The sequence below is a fragment of the Aulonocara stuartgranti genome (assembly GCF_965226115.1).
Source record: "Aulonocara stuartgranti genome assembly, chromosome: 8".
Lineage (NCBI taxonomy): Eukaryota > Metazoa > Chordata > Actinopteri > Cichliformes > Cichlidae > Aulonocara > Aulonocara stuartgranti.
Genome location: NC_138959.1, coordinates 24047079 through 24070260, shown reverse-complemented (window position 1 = coordinate 24070260; position 23182 = coordinate 24047079). Strand labels below are relative to the sequence as shown.

Here is a 23182-nt window from a genome sequence, read left to right as displayed (position 1 = left end):
TCCACTTTTTGTTCCATTTACTGATGTTTTGTAGGTAGAAAGTTCATTTTTGACCCTTTTTTACAAAATATCGCTAAATACAGAATACATGAAGCCTTTAAATTAGACCACAAACTCACCGGGAAAATGTTTACCGAGTCGAGAACTTAAGCGAGAAGTTGATTTGTTGTCTCGTGACTTTCACTTGAGCCTCTTGCAGCTAGCTTGTTACACATCTCTGACCTTTTAAGAAAGTATCAATCTTGGTCAAGCCATGACTGATGAAGATTAGAATTGTGCCATTAAGATGGACAAAAAGACCTTAGTGTGCACCTGTGCATTCAGGTGCCAAACCTCAATTCCTGAGTCCTATTCAAACCCAGGCTACAGGGTTGACATTTGAACTCTATCCAGGAAATTTTAAATAAAACCTCGGACCAAAAAATAGATGTTCCTCAAGACTTACATCCAAGGTCATATATAAAGTTTTGTTACTGATATTGTCATCTCTTTAACTTAACTATATACGTGTATTTATACACACAAGCCTGCTTAATTCACTTTCTGAACATCTTTATCTTGTTTTTTTTCTAAAAAGACTAAATTGACGGCACGTCAACAAGAAAACCAACTAGACATAACTACTTGATTCTTCCACTTTATATTTGGGTGAATGTGACAGACTGCATATCAGTTTGACATAAATACCATGATCTCACCAGCAGGTTTGCTTTGACTTTGGCATTTTGGATAAAAAATCTATTTTTCTGAAGCCTGACATGACAAGACATGCAGTGGATTTGACTAAGAAGCTGACAACAACATGCATTTTATCAATCATATGATTGTAATTCCTTCCTCTAAATAGGACCGTGAGTTATGAGATGAACATAATGCTTGACTGAAACTTGTCATGGAGACATCAAACTCACTTTGAAAATGGTTCCTGTGGTTAGAAATCACACAAGTTCTTTTCAAACTGTCCAACTTGCATTTGTGTAGCAACTTGTTATGCAAGTTTCACTTTTCAAGGGAGCATTAATCTAATTTTAGGGCATTTCTGAGTAAGATTAGACTCAGTTTTGAATTGCACCATTGGACTAAGACACACAAAAAGTATTCAGTGGGCAGCAGTATATTGGCATGCCATCTTTGATTCCCTAACCAGTAATTAAACCCAAGCTGATGCACTGAGTGAGCTGCATTATAGCCATTAGCCCATCAGGGACCCACTACATCAGTGCTTTGAGTACCCTAAATGACTGACTTTTCAAAAGCACTGAATCACTTGAGGAAGTGTTAAACAAAATTTGTGACCATCAAATAACTGGTTTTCAGGGTTAACATCAAGAACAATTTTAACAGATAGTTTTATCCTTGATATGTCTTTAACTTATAGTTGTTAACCTTTTGAAGAAAACATTGAATGTTGTGGAGCTGTCCAACTCACAGAAACACATGAATCCACTGTCTTACACATACTCAAGATATGAGGACTGAGGAATATTAGTCTCAGCATTAATTTCTGCCCACTCATGAGTGGGTATCAGTATAGTGCCAAGCATCACTCTCTGACTGGGAATTGAGCCTGGGCAGCAGCGATGAGAGCACCAAATCCTATTGAGTAGAGGATCAGGGACCAACTAAATAAGTGTTTTGAATATCAGAAATTGCTGATGTTTTGAATGTACTCAATCGCTGGCTGATTCCTGGGTTCTGATGATGGTTCTGAATCCCCACTTTAGCACTTTTGCTGCAGCTTTCTCCTCATTCTTAAATTGGAAAAATGCACATGGACCCAGTAGCAGTACACAGCCATGCCCTAAAGTATACCCTGCTTTATTATTCACTTTGCTTGAAGTAAGGCCATGGTTTAATAAATGGGCATAATTCTTTGTTCAATAAGGCTTGAAACTAAAGACTGAGACCACAAATGCACTGGGAAACAAATCAAGTAAGAAGTTGATTCATTTCCCCAAAGACTTTTGTAATCCTATAATCTTAGGTCTTTTTGCAGCCATCCAAGCCAAAATGTCAGTGTTCTGCCAGATAAAAAGGTGCATGGAATGAAAATCTATTTAATTAACTGAAACCTCATTTGTGAAAAAGCTTTAAGAAAGAAAGAAATGATCAAAGAACTGAAGAAGGCTCCAACACTTTAATAGAAGTTAGCATGCTGCTGTCTAACTACTGCCTGTGTTCTAAATCCCCAGAAACTAAACATGTTAGACCTCTTTGACTTTACAAATGACACTTTTTGCTAAATTATTGAATCGGCCAATCACAAGGCAGAAATTTGGCTTGTTTAAGCATGTAGTCATGGATCAAGATGATTGAAGTGACTTTGAATGTGACATGGTTGTTGGTGCCAGACAGGCTAGTCTGAGTATTTGAGAAAATGACAGAGTCCACCAGTGTTGGTCAAGTTACTTGAAAAAAGTAATCAGTAACTAATTACTGATTACTTCGCTAAAAAAGTAATCCCGTTACTTTACTGATTACTTATTTTCAAAAGTAATTAATTACCTAGTTACTTAGTTACTTTTTAAAAACATGATTTACAACCTGAATAGGTGATAAAGCGATAGATCTTTCAGCCCAATTCTACTTTTTCTACATAATCCATCATACAAAATGTAATCAAATGGAAAAGTCTCTTTTTAAAACTTGTTTTATTAGTTTTCATCTTTTAACTTCATGCATCAAGCAAAAATGTAATTATATGCAACATTCGCTGACTGGAAGAAATTTGTTTAACATTTAAACCTATTTTCTGCACATTCCAGCACATAAAATAAAATATTTTTTTGTGTTTACACTCAGTCTTTCAAATAAATGCAAGTGAAACACAGCAGAAAATAAATAAAATCAAAGACTCAGCGGTCCTGTTGCTCTATTTTCACCTGTATAGCAGGTGGAGGTTTGCCCTGGTGCAGGTGAGCCGCAGCGCTCAGTAGAAGAATCCACGAGTTTGTCTGTGAATTTCACATTCCAGCGGCAGCGCACTCGGTGCTTGCTTGGAAGTTAAGGGTTTTTTTCACTGTAAAAAGAAGTTTTCTTCCCACGCAATGAACAGCGGACACTAATGTTTTTGTCACTTTTTACAGAATCAAACTCAAAGTAAGGTCAGTATTTCCACGCTTTAAACGCTGCACGCTCATACTCTCCCGCACTCGATATATTATCTTTTGTTGATCTGCACACAGCTGTTGCCACGAACGTCGCACTTGCTTACGTCATTGTTATGAGACACTCTGGCAAAAAAATCACGGTTTTAGTAACACAGTAACGCAGCGTGCTTACGGGAAAGTAACAGTAATCTAATTAACTTTTTTGCAATAGTAATCCCTTACTTTACTCGTTACTTGAAAAAAGTAATTGGATTACAGTAACGCATCACTTGTAACGCGTTACTGTAATATCTGGTGTCCACACAGCAATCTATAGAGTTTACATGGAATCTTCTGAAAAAGAGAAATTATCCAGTGAGTGGGAATTCTCTGAAGGAAAATGTCTTGTTGATGCCATAGGTCAGTGGACAATGGTCTTTGGTATCACGCCTTCCAATAAGCATTGAGCTATTAGGAACGCAAGTATACAGAACAGCATCTCACACAACACATTAAACTTAGGCTACATCAGCAGAAGACCACACCTGGTCCTAAAAAAAAAAGGAAAAAAAAACAAACCTGGTCCTAAGAATAGGTATTTGAGGCTATAATTCACAGTGACTCATCAAATTGGACAATAGAAGTTTGGATAAACATTGTCTGGTTTGACAAGTCTCATGTTCAGCTGTGACGCTCAGATGGTAGCTTAAGAATTTGGTGCAAACAACAAGAAGGTGTGGATCCATCCTGCCTTGTTCAGGCTGCTGCTGGTGTTGTACAGGGTGGGCCATTTATAGGGATACATGGGAATGGTTGGTGATATTAAAGTCCTGTTTGTGGCACATTAGTATACGTGAGGGGGCAAACTCCTCAAGATGGGTGGTGACCATGGTGGCCATTTAGAAGTCGGCCATCTTGGATACAACTTTTGTTTTTTCAATAGGAAGAGGGCCATGTGACACATCAAACTTATTGGTAATGTCACAAGAAAACAATGGTGTGCTTGGTTTCAATGTAACTTTATTGTTTCATGAGTTATTTACAAGTTTCTCTTTGTTCACAGCCATTGACATGTCGAAGAGGTTAACACGTGAGGAGCGGATCGAAACTGTGTTGATATCTGGTGAACGCAGTAACCGGGTCATTGCAGCAGATTTCAATGCAAGACACCCTACGAGACCACCCATCTCCCATGCTACAGTTAGCAAACTGCTCGCTAAGTTTCGTGAAACTGGTTCAGTGTTGGATTTGCCAAAATGTGGACGCAAGAAAACTGTCACTAATGAAGAAACATCAGTGGCTGTCCTAGCTTCATTCAGCAAGAGCCCACAGCGTAGCACTCGCCACATGTCACTGGAGACTGGCATTAGTCGAACATCCCTTCGGCGGATATTAGCTACTTACAAATGGCACCCTTACAAACTCCAGCTACTGCAGCATCTCAACAAGGATGACCCAGATCGGCGCACAGAATTTGCAGAATGGGCAAAACAAAAATTGGAACAGGACCCTCAGTTCGCGCAGAAGATTTTGTTCAGTGATGAGGCAAACTTTTATGTGAATGGTGAAGTTAACAAACAAAACCACCGCTATTGGTCTGACACTAACCCACATTGGATGGATCCCTCCAAGACTGTTGGAACAACAAAAGTGATGGTTTGGTGTGGTATATGGGGTACAACGATAGTGGGTCCATTCTTCATCAATGGAAACCTCAAGGCCACTGGATATTTGAAATTGCTACATGATGATGTGTTTCCCTCTTTATGCACTGAAGCTGGCACGTTCCCTGAGTTTTTCCAGCAAGATGGTGCACCACCACATTATGGGTGCCAGGACCGAGCATTCCAAGATGAACAGTTTCCTGGAAAGTGGATTGGTCGTCGTGGGCCAGTTGAATGGCCCCCAAAGTCTCCCGATCTGACCCCCTTAGACTTTTATCTTTGGGGTCATCTGAAGGCAATTGTCTATGGTGTGAAGATACGAGATGTGCAGCACCTGAAACTACGGATACTGGATGCCTGTGCTGGCATTTCTCCTGTGGTGTTGCTATCAGTGTGTGAAGAGTGGAAGAAGAGGGTTGCATTGACAATCCAACACAATGGGCAGCACATTGAACACATTTTATAAGTGGTCAGAAACTTGTAAATAACTCATGAAAGAATAAAGTTACATTGAAACCAAGCACACCATTGTTTTTCTTGTGACATTACCAATAAGTTTGATGTGTCACATGGCCCTTTTCCTATTGAAAAAACAAAAGTTGTAACCAAGATGGCCGACTTCTAAATGGCCACCATGGTCACCACCCATCTTGAGGAGTTTGCCCCCTCACATATACTAATGTGCCACAAACAGGACTTTAATATCACCAACCATTCCCATGTTATTACGGTGTATCCATATAAATGGCCCACCCTCTACTATCGAGGTATTTTATGGCACATTCGGGGCTTTTTAGCACAAACCTAAATGCCACAGCCTACCTATTATTGCCATCTTTGAATGGTTGCTTCCAGCTGCATAATGTTGCAAAGCTCAAATCATCTCAGTGTGTTTTCTTGAACACATACAAAAGTGAGTTCATTGCACTAAAAAAACCCTCCAATAGAGAGCGTCTTCATGATGTGGTGGAATGAGTTCTCAGCAAAATCTCAGAGGAATCCAACTTCAGTGTATGCCAGGCACACACAAGGCAGTTCTGAAAACAAAAGGGGGCCAAAAGAGCGAGTGTCTATCCCACCAGTGTGAGAAAACTCCTTGCCTATATGACCTACAAAAAAGCGGATAGTTTGAATCAGTCAATTACAAACAAAAAACAATGCACAGATTACATTTGGAAGGTTAAATTTAAAATATTCTCCTGAAATATTTATATTCGTATTTTCAGCACTTAAGTCAGTGGTTTATAAATAAAGTTGGCTTAAATTTTAAATAAATTAATAAATAAATACGTAATACTACTACTAATAATAACAAAAAAAATCATAATAAAAAAATAATAATAATATTGATGATAATGAACGCTGTCTTCGATTACTACTGTTAAAGTTGATGGCCAATAGCCTGCGAGCAGAGGCGGGGCTAATAGAGTCATAGACACGTGTACTAGGAAGTAGGAAGTAAATACAGAGCACTCGGAGTGCTGCTGGAAAGAAGTGAGTAAACCTGAAAGACTTATAAAGAAATTAGCGATACAATAGATTTAGGATAAAATTGAACTGTGCCGAATTCATTACTTTCGCTTCACAATACCAGAAACAGCGTGTTTTGGAAATATGACACTGATATTTTTAAAAACAAAGCGAATATTTTAAGAGAGCCGGCTTGCTTTCATTTACCTCTGTTTTCTGTAATCTGCACTTTGTGCTCCTCACGTGTATTGGTATTTAAAACTCGATTCGCCAGAAGGTCTCCACGAAGACCGGTTATATCGCAGAACAGAGCAAAGGAAAAGGAAAAGACGAGAAAATGAAAAAATAGTTAACAGCTGTTGACAAGAGTCAGCTGTCATTTAAAGCTGATTGTATACGCACACGAAAGGAATACGTTTAACTTTACGCTCCAAAATGAATCCACCCGTACGAGGCGAATATTTTTCCTATGTGCTCCTCTCTTGTTCATTGTAACACTACCAGGGTTTTACTGCTGCAGTCTCACATAGTCTGACAGTATTGTTGGCACACCTGCCAGTTACAGAGACCTGGGCACAAATGTTTAGGAGCTCTAGCCGACATGTTTTCATGATCAGGCTTTTTTCTTTCATCCTTTCTTCAATAGTTAGATATGACAAAAAGCAACGTGTATAACACAGAGAATAGTTTTTATAGACAGCATCATACCTTTCTGGGGAAAATTTTTAAAGTAGCCATCCCAATCATTCTTTTCATTAACTCATGGGTGTCAAAAATAAGGTCCAGGGGCCAGAATCAGCCCACCAAAGACTCCAATCTACCCACTGGATGGGTTTGGAAAATATAATGGAGGGCATATGTGTTTGACTTTTAGCTGTACAGCTTTTTCTAATGATAAAGACCTCCTCCATGACCATTCACACTACACCAACGTAAACAACTAATAGGTAAACAATTGAATAACAGAAAGTTCCTGTTTTTTCACGATCTACTATAGAAATTTACGATTTCTGTAGTGGGTTCACCTTAAAAAGGAGCAAAGCAAAATAAAACAAAACACAAAAAGACATTCAATTACAAAAAAATAAAGTTTTATAATCACAGGACAGTCTGTGCAGTGAAGTAAGAACTTTTTATCTAATTCAAATATTCATTAAAAGTTCAAAGTCAAAGTAAACTTTATTGTCATCTCTGCTATATACAGTACAGTATATAGAGAGACGAGATGACGAGGCTCCAGGTCCATTCAATGCAAAAAACCCCAACAATAAATATAGGAAGAGTAAGAAGTAAATATACACTTTAAGACTGAGGTAAGGGGAGTAAATATACACTTTAAGCTAAAAAGGATCAATAACAATCTAACTTTACAATTTGAAATTGAGATTTAAAATGACCTTGAAGACCTTAAAGTGACCTCAATTTAAGCTCAAAGCAACATTTTTTTTATTGTTGAAATGACATATAATATTAAAATATCTCAGGTATTAAACGTTTGATTAGATGTGTGCTTAAACCTATTTGCAAGAGTTTAAATTGTGTGGTCCACTTACATCTAAAGTGGGCTATATGTGGCCCACGATGTAAAACGTGTCTTATATAAAATGGAAAATGAAGAACAATTTAAAAAAATTAAGCTTTTTTTAAAAGGATAATGTGTATTTTATAATTTAATTGTGTGTCCTTTCACATACACATGCACACACGGCTCCACCTGTGTACACCCGAATTATCTTGCTTGTCATTTTGCTGAATGTTGTCTTAACAACTTTAAAGTGAACTGCAGTGTCTTCATCTTGAATTGCTTGAACAAAAAAAGAAGAAGAAAAAAGAACAAAATAGGCAGTTTCCATAAAGGTTGCATATGCCTGTTTTTTTTTACCCTCTGTTGTTTGATATTTCCCCTTCTACTTGTTTCATTCATTTTGGAAGTAGTGCAAATACAGCAGTTAGCTGTAGACTAATTTCTTTAGCAGTGGAGGTGAGAAAGGAGCAGGTAACAAAAAGGAGGACTGCATTTTACACTTTATATTATTTTGTTATGATAAATATATATATACATGTCTTGATGATCTGAAAGTTTAAGAGATCTCTTTTTCATCTGTGCCTTGGATGGGTCCCCAAATGTGGTGGGCCCTGACTGCACATTGGATAATGTGGTTTAAATTGTATTGGAAGGTAGAGACAGAGCAAAGTGCCTTGAGAAGATAAAACTAAATTGAATTGAATAAGTTGAATTGACCACAAGGGGCTGAACTTTTCAGGCAGATATTGGGCTTACCAAAAGTTAACAGGCTTATTATCAGACAGAGCTTATAGGCACTCATATTTAAATAAAAGTTTTACTAACAACTACTACTAACTGATTTCACTGGAATTTAAAAAGTGAATATTGTATATTAACATGAAAATCATTTGGTGTGTTGATGATTGAAACCCTAGGACGGCAGTGATAATAATCATAGTGCAGCAATAGAAAAAAGAAATCCAGGATGTTAAAATGCAAAGCAAACAGGATTTGAAACATCTTTTTGTTCCACTGTGTGCTGAAAAAACAAGGTGTGAGGCGTGAGTCAGTCACACGAGGGCTGTGCATTAGCATGTGTGTTGACTTAAGAGGAGTCTTGTTGCCTTGTAGGATTACCTGAAAGCAGCCTTTTTTGTTTTACTCTAGTTTTCAAAGTCTTTCTGCAGTCTTTCTGTCGCCTATCTTTTTGAATATAATGTCGATGTGCCACGGGCTAACTTTTAGTGTGGCCGTGTTGTTTGTTTAGGTCTGTCACTATGCTAGAAGGCTACAGCCCTGTGACCCAGGCCCTGCTGGGGACTCTGTTCACATGGGGTCTGACTGCTGCCGGAGCTGCTCTGGTGTTCATCTTCTCCAGCCGACAGGTAATGAGTGTCACTCTGAGCTCCAGGAATCGCTCTTCTAAAGAAATACTAGCAAATTATTTGGTGAGCTAGAGTTTTCCACTCATGAACTTAGTGTGACCTGGTCAATTTACAGTTGCCTACATTTGGTGACAAATTTTAGAATTTATAATTTTTATATATTTTTTTTAATCTGAAAGAACGGTGCTATCTCAAATGAATCTACTACTTTTCTCTTATTTTGAAAGTTTGGTTGCTGCAAGCCAGCTAGACAGGGCCCTTCCATGTCTCATGTTTTCTCTGTTTGCTGGCAGCTCCTACAAAAACAAAGAGTTCCTACCAGGGCCACTTGAGACTGGCTCTACAAGTGGGTAAATCACCATAGACTCCCATGTTGAAATGTCCAACTAAACAGCATTCAAAAGCAACACAACTAAAAAGCAACATTAAAAAACCCCCAAACACTACAAAAGCTAAAAAAAGCAGAAGTGTTTCTGGGGATACAATAATGTGACAGAACAGACATTTTTGTTCCTATTTTCATTGTATTTCATTTAATGTCCTTGTGTTTTATGTGATTCTGCAGCATTTTTCTATTTGCGGATATTTTCAGTCTGTTTGATCTCTCAGGGCCACCGTAACAATCTGCGTTTTTGAATACAGCTAGTTTTTAGGTTCCTTCTGTTTTTCTTTCTTGCTTCTGTTCTACATAACAGATCAAGTCGAGTGAATTCATTAGAATTCAAATTTAAAATGATAAACTAGCTGGTAGAAATAACCTTAAAAGTGACTTTTTATTTTTATACTTTCAGTACATTTCAAAGCCTGCACTTCAAATTTTTCTTTAACAAAAGGTTCTATACTTCTGTAGTTCTTAAGTTATGGACATGTGAAGTTTTGCTACTAGTCAGGCTTAACGTTTGCAGTGTTTCTGATAGGCAGCAATCACCTCATCTAAATATGAGTCACTGCTGTCTCATCTATGCTTGTGCTGTTGGTGTCTTTTATAACATTTTCACTTAATTATCTTATTCAGTGTTGATTAGCGCTAATCAGCAGATATGTGTGTCTGTGGTTGGCATCCATGCTGGATTTTAACTCAGCACGCCACTCTCTCATCCACGTGTAGTAATTTATGGTGGAAAATTCAATAATGTTAAGAGTTTAAAATGAATGCATTGCAGCCAGGTCAATTTTTAATTTATTAGCGGCAGATATTCGCTGTTTGCTGAGCTATCAGTGCCAGCATTTATAGTGGTCGTCAAATGAAATAAAAAAGATTAAGACTAGATGGAGGAAGCAGTCTTAACCCATTAAATGAGTATCGATGTTGAATAGTTTGTCCATCAGAGAGAGGAAAAGCCACTCTGCTACTTCCCTGTTGACAGCACACATATTTGGAATCGCACAATTTCAAAAAACCAGCTGATCTAAGTAAAGTCAGGCAGAGCACAAGTGAGTAAATAAATAACCACAGGTAACACATTTTAGGAGAATCTGTTTATGTTTTGTATGTCAAAAAAAAAAAATGTTGGTGGATATATTCCAAGATCACATTTTTAAATCACCAAATATCTGCATGTGTGTTGGTCTTAAAAACCCGATATCAGTCTTTTCTAACACACAGTCTCATACATGTGTGTTCTGCTTGGATATCAGCTGCATTCAATTACAGCACAGCTGGACTTTTTGTGACAAAATTATTTGTAGGTGTGGAATGGATACACACAGTTGAATAATTTATTTATGTGTTGGTGTGTTCACCATCACCCGACAGCTCACCACATATAGAATTTAAGTCTATGTGGACACACAGTGAGAAAATCCAGAACACTTTAGCAGCTAGTGATGTCAATATTTGTTTCTGCAACCTTTAAGTGATATGATAAACCGTAAATTTATTCAGCTAAATCGCAGAGAAATGAATCAGAAAGCATGAAAACACTGTGCAAAACCTGCACACTGTTTGATGTATTTTTACCATTTCTGACTCCGGTAACACATGCCCATTTTGCCGAGTTAAGTCGATGGTGAGGAATGCACTGAACTGCTGGCTCTTCCACTGTCAGGGTTACTACGATATCGATTTCCCTGCCTCACTCACAATCTCTCTTCTTGTCTGCCCTTTTCAGAAGCGCATCTTGGATGGAAGTTTAGGCTTTGCAGCTGGGGTGAGTAAGGTTTCATTTGAGCTGAACCACATACTCACACATACATTGCTATGAGGTGATTGGCTTTTAAACGTTCCACTGCAGCAAGGCAAGTTTCCTCCTCATAGAGAGAAACTCTGACACATCCAGCTGCCATGTCGTTTCATTAAAAATCTGAGAGAAGTGTTCCCCTGCAGGTATCACCCTACAACTGAAAATGCATCCCCTTAACAGCACTGTCACTCATTCAATTACGATGTTTAAATCCCTGCAGTACGAGCAGTTTATAGATATAGATCACATATATCAGCTGGCCTTGTTGGGATGAGTGGATCGATACTATCATTAGCAGTGTTGGTGTTGGTATCAGATTTATAATAGCATGATGAGATTGATACTTTGGTTTCAGTTTCTTCTCTTTACATTTAGTACTGAGAAAATAGACGTCACTCCTTGTATTGAGGTTTCTCACGTAATGTCATGCACACTTTGTCTAAAGCTGTCTGCCATATTGGACGTCATCTAACCAGTGGTTGCTAGGTAAATGACTGGTTGGCAGTGGTTCCTGGAGGCGGCACTCAGTCAAAGCTCTCACTCATCACATGAAATTCGAATCCCGGTGACCTCAACCTCAAGGTCAAAAGTCAGGTTTTCTGAAAATCTTGTGAATGCGATAACTTTAGAACAAGGTGATGTAGGATTTTGATACCAGAGGTGTATCTACTTGGAGGCTGACAGTTTCATTATGGCTCAGATAGCAGCTGGCCTCCGTTTGTAGACGCATTTGTTACTTCCATTCAAACTACAGCTAAATTCCTCCACCTAAAGCATTCACAAGACAATTTTTGCCAACTTGTTTGGAAATACGCATTTTCCCGCGACAGATGGTTGCTGGGGGTGGGCGGGGGGTGTCACTGACCAGTCTGTAGGCCTGTATTACTGGAGCCTTAGAAATCATCTTCTCAGCGCCTGCCATCAACCTCCAGCAACCACTCTCAACCTGTTGGGGAAAAACACATTTTTCCCTGACGACTGCTGGTTGGCAGGTGGTCATAGATTGGCCTCTGGGCCTGTGTGGCTTGGCCCTTATTCACTTGGTCTTATATTGTCACCATGATTGTTATACATCTGAAAATGGTTGAGAAGTTGATGTAACATGGCTGGTGTTCACATGTTGGCATACTTTGCTCCTCCTCCTCCCGTGCTTCACGTGAAGCAGCCGCACTGAGCAGACACATGTAGGCTGCAGTGAGAGAGAGTGATGGCAGAGAGAAAGAGGAACGTCATGTGGAGATATTTTACAGCTCTAAATGAAAACACTGCAAACTGAGATGTGTGGAGAAAGGCTATTTGCTACTGTGGCCGCACACCAGTTTACACAAACACATGAAAAACTGTGGAAAAAAGACTGCTCCAATCAGCAAATGACAAACAAAGTAAAAGGAAAATCCCTCAGACACATCCAGACCCCAGCACAGAGACAGAGGGGACAGGTACAGTCCTTTTAGAGAGGCAAAGAATATCCTCCTACAGTGATAAAGCAATGTTTCTGTAACTTTTCACCATTAGTTAATGTTCATTTTCATATTATTATTGAGAACTATAACCTACAGACAACCTATATATCCAAACAACCCCAATTCCAAAAAGTTGGGATGCTGTGTGAAAAAAAAAAAAAACACCCAGCACGCCCCTGCGGGCGGTTTATCCTTCAAGCTCGGGTCCTCTACCAGAGGCCTGGGAGCTTGAGGGTCCTGCGCAGTATCTTAGCTGTTCCCAGGACTGCGCTCTTCTGGACAGAGATTTCCGATGTTGTTCCCGGGATCTGCTGGAGCCACTCGCCTAGCTTGGGAGTCACCGCACCTAGTGCTCCGATTACCACGGGGACCACCGTTACCTTCACCCTCCACATCCTCTCGAGCTCTTCTCTGAGCCCTTGGTATTTCTCCAGCTTCTCGTGTTCCTTCTTCCTGATATTGCTGTCATTCGGAACCGCTACATCGATCACTACGGCCGCCTTCTTCTGTTTGTTTACCACCACTATGTCCGGTTGGTTAGCCACCACCATTTTGTCCGTCTGTATCTGGAAGTCCCACAGGATCTTAGCTCGGTCATTCTCCACCACCCTTGGGGGCATCTCCCATTTTGACCTCGGGACTTCCAGGTTGTACTCAGCACAGATGTTCCTGTACACTATGCCGGCCACTTGGTTATGGCGTTCCATGTATGCCTTGCCTGCTAGCATCTTGCACCCTGCTGTTATGTGCTGGATTGTCTCTGGGGCATCTTTACACAGCCTGCACCTGGGGTCTCGCCTGGTGTGATAGACCCCAGCCTCTATGGATCTTGTGCTCAGAGCTTGTTCTTGTGCTGCCATGATTAGTGCCTCTGTGCTGTCTTTCAGTCCAGCTTTGTCCAGCCACTGGTAGGATTTCTGGATATCAGCCACCTCCTCTATCTGCCGGTGGTACATACCGTGCAGGGGCCTGTCCTTCCATGATGGTTCCTCGTCTCCCTCCTCTTTCTTGGGTTTCTGCTGCCTGAGGTATTCACTGAGCACTCGGTCAGTTGGGGCCATCTTCCCAATGTATTCTTGGATGTTCCTTGTCTCATCCTGGACTGTGGTGCTGACACTCACCAGTCCCCGGCCCCCTTCCTTCCGCTTATCGTACAGCCTCAGGGTGCTGGACTTGGGGTGAAACCCTCCATGCATGGTAAGGAGCTTTCTTGTCTTTATGTCAGTGGTTTCTATCTCCTCCTTTGGCCAGCTTATTACCCCAGCAGGGTATCTGATCACGGGCAGGGCGTATGTGTTGATGGCCCGGATCTTGTTCTTACCATTCAGCTGACTCCTCAGGACTTGCCTGACCCTCTGCAGGTACTTGGTGGTTGCAGCCTTTCTAGCGGCCTCTTCATGGTTCCCATTTGCCTGCGGGATCCCCAGGTACTTGTAACTGTCCTCTATGTCTGCAATGTTGCCTTCTGGTAGATCAATCCCCTCAGTTCTGACTACCTTCCCTCTCTTTGTTACCATCCGACTACACTTCTCCAGTCCGAACGACATTCCAATGTCATTGCTGTATAGCCTGGTAGTGTGGATCAGTGAATCGATGTCTCGTTCACTCTTGGCATACAGCTTGATGTCATCCATGTACAGGAGGTGGCTGACAACTGCTCCGTTCCGTAGTCGGTATCCGTAGCCAGTCTTGTTAATGATCTCACTGAGGGGGTTCAGGCCTATGCAGAACAGCAGTGGGGACAGAGCATCTCCTTGGTAGATCCCGCACTTGATGGTGACTTGTGCTATGGGCTTGGAGTTGGCCTCTAGTGTTGTACGCCACATCCCCATTGAGTTCCTGATGAAGGCTCTTAGGGTCCCATTGATCTTGTACAATTCTAGGCATTCCAGTATCCAGCTGTGGGGCATTGAGTCATAGGCCTTCTTGTAATCAATCCAGGCAGTGCACAGGTTGGTCAGTCTGGTCTTGCAGTCTCGGCTGATTGTTCTGTCTACCAGTAGCTGGTGTTTTGCGCCTCTGGTATTCTTGCCAATTCCTTTCTGTGTCCCGCTCATGTATTGACCCATGTGCCTGTTCATCTTAGCCGATATGATGCCTGACAGGAGCTTCCATGTAGTACTGAGGCAGGTTATTGGTCGGTAGTTGGAGGGGACCGGTCCCTTCTTGGGGTCCTTGGGGATCAGGACCGTCCGACCTTCGGTTAGCCATTCCGGGTGTCTCTCGTTAACTAGCAGCTGGTTCATTTGTGCTGCCAGACGCTCGTGGAGTGCAGTCAGCTTCTTCAGCCAGTAGGTGTGAACCATGTCGGGCCCTGGTGCTGTCCAACTCTTCATACTGGAGACCCTTTCTTGGATATCTGCCACTGTGATGGTTACTGGACCCTGTTCAGGGAGGTCGCTGTGGTCAGCCCTCAGATCCTCTAGCCACTGAGCATTGCCGTTATGGGTTGCATCCTTCTCCCATATGCTCTTCCAGTATTGCTCCGTCTCCAGCCTTGGTGGTGCTGTTCTCTTATTGTTCCCTTGCCACTGAGAGTACACCTTTGCTGGTTCTGTGGAGAACAGCTGGTTTATTCTTCTGCCTTCTATCTCTCTGGTGTACCTCCTCAAGCGGCTGGCCAAGGCTGTGAGTCTTTGCTTGGCAGTTTCCAAGGCCTCAGGTATGGACAGCTTGCTGTATTTCTTAGGCACCTTATTTGTCGCACCTTTCTGCAACTCCGTTAGTTGGCTAACCTCCCTCCGTGCTACTTTGATCTTGCCCTCTAGCCTCCTTCTCCATGGAGGGTACTGCCCCTTGTGGCTGTTCAACTTGTAGCCAAGCATCTCACTGATCACTGCTGCCGTATTGTAGATCAGCTTGTTAGTGAAATATATATATATATATATATATATATATATATATATATATATAGAATGTAATGATTTAAGCATCTTGTAAAGACATATTTTATTCACAATAGATCATAAAAACACATAAAATATTTAATCTAAAGACGTGTAATAACTCCATGGCAGCCCCGGTTTCACGCTTTTCAGCATCTTTATGATCACGGTTGCCGTTTTACAATCGGCTGCAGCTTTTCAGCTCGCAGTAACACACACTAACAACAACATCAGGACATAGTTCAGTCTACTTAAGCGGGTGAGGCGTGATAGCTCATGTCAACCAGGTGCGTCCGCCTCCCTGGCAGCCACACCACAGACCACGCCCTGCCACATACCCCCATCGCCCGACTGAGGCCGGGGAGCCATTTGGCTGAGCCTACTCCCCTCTGCACTGCCACAATGTACTTTTTAAATAAAAATATTAGCTCCTTTTGAATTTGATGCCATCACCACATCTTAAAAAAATTGGATAGTCCCATTTTTGCTAATGTGTAGCTTCCCCACTTCTTTTAACTACACTCCCTAAATGTCTGGGAACTGTGGAGACGAGTTTATGGTATTTATGGTATTGTTTATGCCATAAACTGTTATTTTTAGACCAGTGATTTTCAGTCAGTTATGTAATGTCATATTAGTATGCTTTATTTAGTAACTATATTGTTCAACTGCAACTTCTGTCTAATCACTTATGTTTTGATTTGTAACTGGCTACAGTGAATAATTTTATACATTTATTTTGCAATTTAATTAAATGGCTCTATTACGCGCACCTAGTCATATTACACAGTTGTTATATATTGATGAGTGGAACTTTAAATAAATTAGAACCTCACTGTTTGTTTCCACAAATTCCTTCTTGCACAAAAAGTAATGATTATACGCTGTTACTAATGGTGTCTGTGTAGACACACCACCCATTCTTTGAAAATCACTGCAGCTCCAGCTTGTTCTTTTTAATGCTGTGCACCGATTAACTTTTTAATTAAGTGCTCCAGCTTGAAAGTGTGAGGTAAAGTGCAGGATCAGATGGATGTAAGCCAAAAGAGCTGTAGTACTGGCTGCAAAAGATCTTTTATTCTTTTTTAAAATCTAACAAAACCAAAGTTAACCAAAACTAGTAACAACGTTTCTATTTTTCTTTGATTTACATGAATGCTGTGTTTCATCTCATAGTGTTTGGTCTCTTCTTTTCTTTTAAATATCTTTGTTTGAATTGTAGTCCGTCTGCTCCTCCTCTGCAAAAGTTACCTCATTACTCCACATTAAAAATTAAAAGCACATATACCATTTCAGTAGACAAGGAGCCTTCTTTTTTTTTTTTTTTAGGCTTTTATTGTGAAACACGCAGGAAGATGTCATGGAAAACACAAACTGTATATAAGATTTACATTCGAATTCAGATTCATCTGCCATGACAACTGGTTACTATTTGGTGTCCTTTATTTTGCCACTATAGAGAGAGAGAGCAGCCATCCTACATGTAAAGAGTGGAAAAAAGGGAAGCGTTAATTTTCAGGGAGAGCAGTGAGATGTGAGGAATATGTAGTGGACAAACAGGCATGAGACAGATGGATGTGAGGCTGGGAGACAGATGACTTTATGATCTATTCATAAAGTCATTCTAACATTTGATCTTGTGCGCAGTAATAGTTGACTAATGCATGCAAACTAGCCACTGCGGTTACGTAACGAACAACAACTCATCTGTCATCAGTGTGGTCTGATACTATTTCACCCCAAACAAGGTGAAATGATAAATTTGAGTCAAGCATTGCAAATAGCCGACACATACTTGTGGAATCTCTGTTTCTTTCTCTTTTTGAATAAGACTGGGACCTTAATTGCAATCCCTCCAACTGGTTCAGAGCTTGTTGTTAATTACGAGCTCAGATGAGTGAGCTGATAAGATGAATGCCAAATGATGAGAGATTGTCCACGCTTCTTTGAGAAAGATAGATCCAATCTTGGCCCCCACCTCCTTTATCTTCATTTTGGTCTTAACAGCTTTTCAATTACTTCGCGGGCTTAGCTGTTGCTCTTATACATTCTAATGAAATGGCTCATAAGGAGAAAAGAGCCGAGGGCTGCTTCAAACATTTGCTGAACTTCTTTGCAATTATGGGAACTGAAATCTTTTTAAAATATGTTTTTCACAGCGTAACTTTTGGCTTATTGGTGAGATAGTGTTACAATCTATCCAGTCCTCTTATTTTTCTTTGCATAATTCACATTTTTTAATAATATAGTTTTGATAAGAAACACAATTTTATTCTGGATGTGCCACACTTAGCTTAGATTTGAGGCACTGTAGCTATCTGTTTGGTTCAAATGAATACATTAGACTTTGCAGTCAACAACTTACAGAAGAAATATAAAAGTTTTTATCCCTGTTTGTATTATAAGATGAACGGATGGAGCAAGAAAGTATTTTTTTTCCACATCTTCGGATTTTGCCACGTGTGAGGTTTAGAGCTGCATTTGGCTTTTATCAGAACAAATTAAACTCTTCAGCCATTTAGAAAAGCAAAATGAGTGGAGATGGAAGGCAGGATGGGACTCTTCTCTTATGATTTTCAAAGAAGACAAGGCTTGGATTGCTTTTTGGCTGTGCGGAGAGGGAAGTAAGGTCAATCCATTTTAAAGTAGGGAAGCAGATACAGTGGGAGGGAATGTTACACAGCATTAAGTGATGGCAGTTCAGTGGAAATGAATTGTTATCTGTCTTTAAAAGTTTTCACTGACCTTTTATCAACTTAAATGGCTTGTTCAAGCTTCTACTTTGGTATTAAACATGCTACCATGGATGCTAGTAAGGCTGACTCTTGCTAGATGCTACAGTCTTCTTGAGTTCATGTTGTGTCTTTAGCACCCTGACGGTTTCCCTCTCTGTCTTGTTTCAATGTCAGTTCCTTTGCCCTCCTGTGTTTTCTTTTCTCTGTAGTATTTTCTTTTCTTGTCTCAGTGTTTAGCATTTGTCTTTTGGTTACTTCCTGTTTTACTTTGAAATGTACATTTCTCTCTTGTGTTAGTCTTACTTTCCTTGATTATGTTCATCCATCAAACCTCGAGACATTCGTTGATATGCTCCAATGATCCAGTGTTTATCCCAGCAAACATTTTGATGCTGAACACTGTTGTCTTTTCTTGACATCTGTTGGTGAGATGATGCTGGAGTTTCAGCCGTATTTGCTGGGATGCACTTGTGCCCCTTTAGATTTAGTATTTTTTTTACACTTGTCATTTTTGCCAGGAACCCATAAATGCTCCAATTGTATTATTCCGACCTGCAGTTGGGTTATCGCTATACTGCAGTGTGACTATATTGAAAATACTGTGGGAAAAACTAAACTCATCCTTTTATTTCACATTAGCTGCTGTTGTATTGGGTTCTGGCAAAACAGTGCATCTAACTAGAAGAAGTGTTTTTGCAGAGCCTTTTTTCCACTGCAGGAGACACAAACATTATTAACGGTGCAGTGTAGCACTTCGCGTTTTTGTAAAATGTAACCCCATTTTCTATTAACTGAAATGAATATTGGCCTGGAACTGAAAATTGATTCTGATTTGATTCAAAAAGCTTTGCGTCTCTTTACAAAAAAAAAAAAAATCTATTTAAAAGCTAAGCACATTTTTCTTGTCATCTTTCAAAAAGCACGCAGGAAAAATATAATTTTGTTACTGCTGTCAGATGTTAAAATCCCTCTTTTGTAATAAATTACTGAAACAGTTTGACATCCAGATGAATGTGCTGACGTTAAGCTCAGAACATTTTAATTTGCAGTGAAAGTTTTATACCCAAAAACTCAGTTCTTTCTGTCCTTTGCTGAAGAGGCCCTAATAAAACAAATGCTATGGCAGTTACACATCTTGAGGTGACTCGTGAACCCTCCATAAGCTGAGAGAGTGGAATGTATATAATTAATTGTAAATTGCTAATACTGATGCTGAATGACATGGTTAAGAATTGATGAGATGAAAGCAGCTAGTCATCACCACTGCAGTTACTCCACTCTCTAATAACACATAATCTTTGTGATATTTTTTCTTCCAATATCACAACACAAAAACACATTGTGTACTCATTTTTAAATAGAAAATACATTGCCCTGCAGAAAAGCCATGTTGAGTTGTGTGCGTCTGTCTGTGTGTGAGGATCAGTGGGTGTTTGAAGAGCATGTGTCATGCTTTTTGTGTCTCATGATTCAGATGCCACCCTGTTTCCATGCCTAACATCTGCTGTCCTAACATGCACGCACACACACTTTGTGACAGTAGACTATCACGTCATGCTGTCTCAAAACAGCATCTTTCAGCTCTCATTGTTGGTGTAAAATCATGCAACCCTTTCCACTCAACGTCCGCCCCACAAACACATACAAATATACGTGCACAAACCCAAATCGAGTACTGTGCAAAATGCAACTTACAGCATTATGCTTTTGTTTATAAGTGCATCGCTAAAACCCTACATTTGTTTGAAACATATAAACTATAATGTGGGGGGGAGGCAATCTTGTTTTGATGTTAAAGCCAGCAACCCATCTATCTCTCCATTTTCTGCCACTTATCAAGGTCTGGGTCATGGGGAGAGCAGTCTTATGCAGATACTCCCAGGCCTCCCTTTCCCGAGCCACTTCCTCGAGCTCTTCCAGGGCGGCACTGAGGCATTCCCAAGCCAGCTGAGAGGCATAATCTCTCCAGCGTGTCATGGGTCGGCCCTGGGCCCTCCTGCTTGTAGGACATGTCTGAACCAACTTACTGAGCGGGTGCCCTGGAGGCATCCCGATCAGATGCCCAAACCATTTGAACCGGCTTTTCAATGTGGGGCAGTCGTGGCGCTGTTCTTAGCCCCTGCTGAACTGAGTATGTCACCCTCGCTGTAAGTTGTAGGCCAGACACCTTATGGAGGAATGTTATTTCTGTTGCTTGTATCCACAGTCATTCTTTTGGTCACTACACCGAGCTTCTGGCTGGGAGCAAAGATTGATCTGTAAATCGACAGCTTCACGTCAAGGCTCAGCACGCTCTTTACCGCGACAGACTGGTACAGCATCTAGATCACTACTGACACAGCACCAGTTTGTTTAGGCATATGCCTCTCACCTTTGGATTCCTGCAATCTCCTGGATTGGGATTGGATATTGCCACTATCTTGTTTTTCAAAATTGGGACCAAGGAAAAGACCTGAACTTTGTCTTTGTGACTATAGTTTATTAAAAAGGCAAGATGTTTAGGAGCCAAGCTATGGAACATCTTGATTGCACCTGATTGTACCTTTAATCATTAGTTATTTTTAATCTCTGGCCCTTTGCTACACTGTATCTTTTGTCCTGTTTCCCTCCCTTCATCCCCAACCATTTGGGACCGATGGCTGTCCCTCCCCGAGCCTTGTTCTGCCGGAGGTTTCATCCTGTTAAAAAGTTTCCCTTTCAGAGTTTTTCCTTCCCACAATTGCTTGCTCATAGGGGGTCATGTTGGGGTTGGGGTTTTTTCTTTGTTATTGTAGGGTCTTTACCTATACCAGTATAAAGTGCCTCGAGGCGACTGCTGTTGTGATTTATTGCTATATAAATAACATTGAATTAAATTGCTGTCTGTTGGAGTTGCGCATACTGCCCTCCAGATGAAGACTCTTTGTGGGAAAACCTTGCTTATTTCAGCGAGACACTATCAAACCTCATTCTGAAACAACTGTAACATGGTAAATTGTTTAAGTTGAAACTGGCTGGTTTGTTAAGACATATCAGAAAAAAATGAACAAAATATACAGTTCCCCGTTGAACAGCTGAAGCAGGAATTTGAACTAAGTACCCCATTCGATGTTAACTGGTCTTTGCTTTTACCAAATGCTCACACAGTCTTGGTAAAAGAAGAGATGATGCAACACAGTGGTAAACCAATACCTTGTCCTGACCTCTCTGAAAAGTGTTCACAATGGGTGATGGCTGAATGGCATAACATTCACAGTAGTTATTTGACATGTTTTCTTTGTATTATTTTCAATTAAAAATAGACTTTAAATGGTTGTTGCAAATCATTGCATCACATTTATGAGTGTTTAACACAACTGTCTTACGTTTTGGGAAGCTGGGTGGTACAAACTTTTTTCTTTTAACAAGTCCCTCTTATTTTGGTTATGGCATATGCAAAATGTTAGAAAATGCAGATACATTACATTAATGGCCTGCAATTTACACTGAGTCATCAGTTTCTCTAAGTTAATAACCGGAACAATTTAAATAATCATTTTCCTATTCAATGCCTCGCTGATATAACAGAACAGTAGGCCAGTCTAATTAGTTCATCATGGTCGAGTTTGTTCATATATTATTAATATTCATTGGATGGTGTGTAAAAAGGTCACAGCAACTATTCCAGTGGAACAAATTGCTGCCAGTGAACAAAATCTGAGTGGTATTACATTTCCCTCAAAAAGTAAAAGCTAGTGTCAACTCATCGTACACTGGATAAACAACAATTGTGTAAGACAGGATTCTTTAGGTGTTTAATGTCCCAGTGACTGGAAGATAAAAGCAGTGCACTGCCTTTTATAGACCTACAGAATGAAACAGCCCAGAAATATACCCACGGAAAAGTAATCTCCATTTTTAGGAAAAACAAGAGAAATGAGTTCCATTACTCGTGGTTCCTGTTTATTAAGTGTTTCAGAAAGTAAAATGGGCTTAAACAGGTCCCAAATGCCTTTGAAGATTGTCAAGCTGTTTCCCCTTGAATTTAGCCCAGCATTACTCTTCTTCACAAAAGCCCTGAAAAAGAGAATTTGTAATGACACCGAGTATACAGCAATTAAAACAGCAGAGTGTCATATAGCTTGTCAGTTGAGTATGGTATTTGATATTATTATTTTTCATGTTGTAGCTATAAGGCCTGTTTGCACATGAGGCACAGGATTTTTCCAGATTTTTACAACATATCAACAGCAGTTTTAAAGAGTTGTGATACAAACAAATATACATCAGGATAAAATGAATGTATCCAGTGTAAAACAGACAGTTATGTCCGTACTTTCTCTATGTGGAAAGTGGGGTGCACCAGTGGGACTTGCACTTAATTGATATATTATATTAGGTGAGGTCCATGGGATGTGTACATGTACATGATCACACTGGAGAAAAAAAGATTATGACCGTATGCAAAAATGCTGTGACCTTGTTACATTTGATGTGGTTGCTTCAAAGATGTAGACCAGTCTCTGACCACTTGCAGTTAGTTATTGTCTTTGGTGCATGAAAATGACAGTATGATGGAAGCAGTCTATCAACTAAATATTAAATATCAAAACTGGCAATTATATGCCATCTCTGTGATAATACAGTAATTAATTGTGATAAATTGGTGAAAATCACAAATCCATTGCCGTCAACATACAAAGAAATTAACATTAGCTACTTATAGACTTAGCCTAGTCAGTATCACATAGATTTGAAAATGAAATTCTTCAGCAAATAGCAACATAGTCACTGCAGGTGTGCAATTTAACTGGAAAGTGACACAAGCACTCAGCAACCCTGT

The 23182-nt window shown here is 40.2% G+C and overlaps 1 protein-coding gene across 2 annotated transcripts in view; it reads left to right on the top strand.

Annotated features, from left to right (window-relative positions):
- Positions 1 to 6183: 6183 nt before the first annotated feature.
- Positions 6184 to 23182, top strand: part of slc39a11 (solute carrier family 39, member 11) — a 174995-nt gene continuing 157996 nt past the window's right edge. For both annotated transcript variants that reach the window (XM_082543682.1, XM_082543681.1), the window contains exons 1-3: positions 6184 to 6247; positions 8998 to 9115; positions 11227 to 11265. In XM_082543682.1, coding sequence (XP_082399808.1) covers positions 9008 to 9115; positions 11227 to 11265 — 147 coding nt within the window. In that variant the 5' untranslated portion in view covers positions 6184 to 6247; positions 8998 to 9007. The remainder of the gene's footprint in view (positions 6248 to 8997; positions 9116 to 11226; positions 11266 to 23182) is intronic.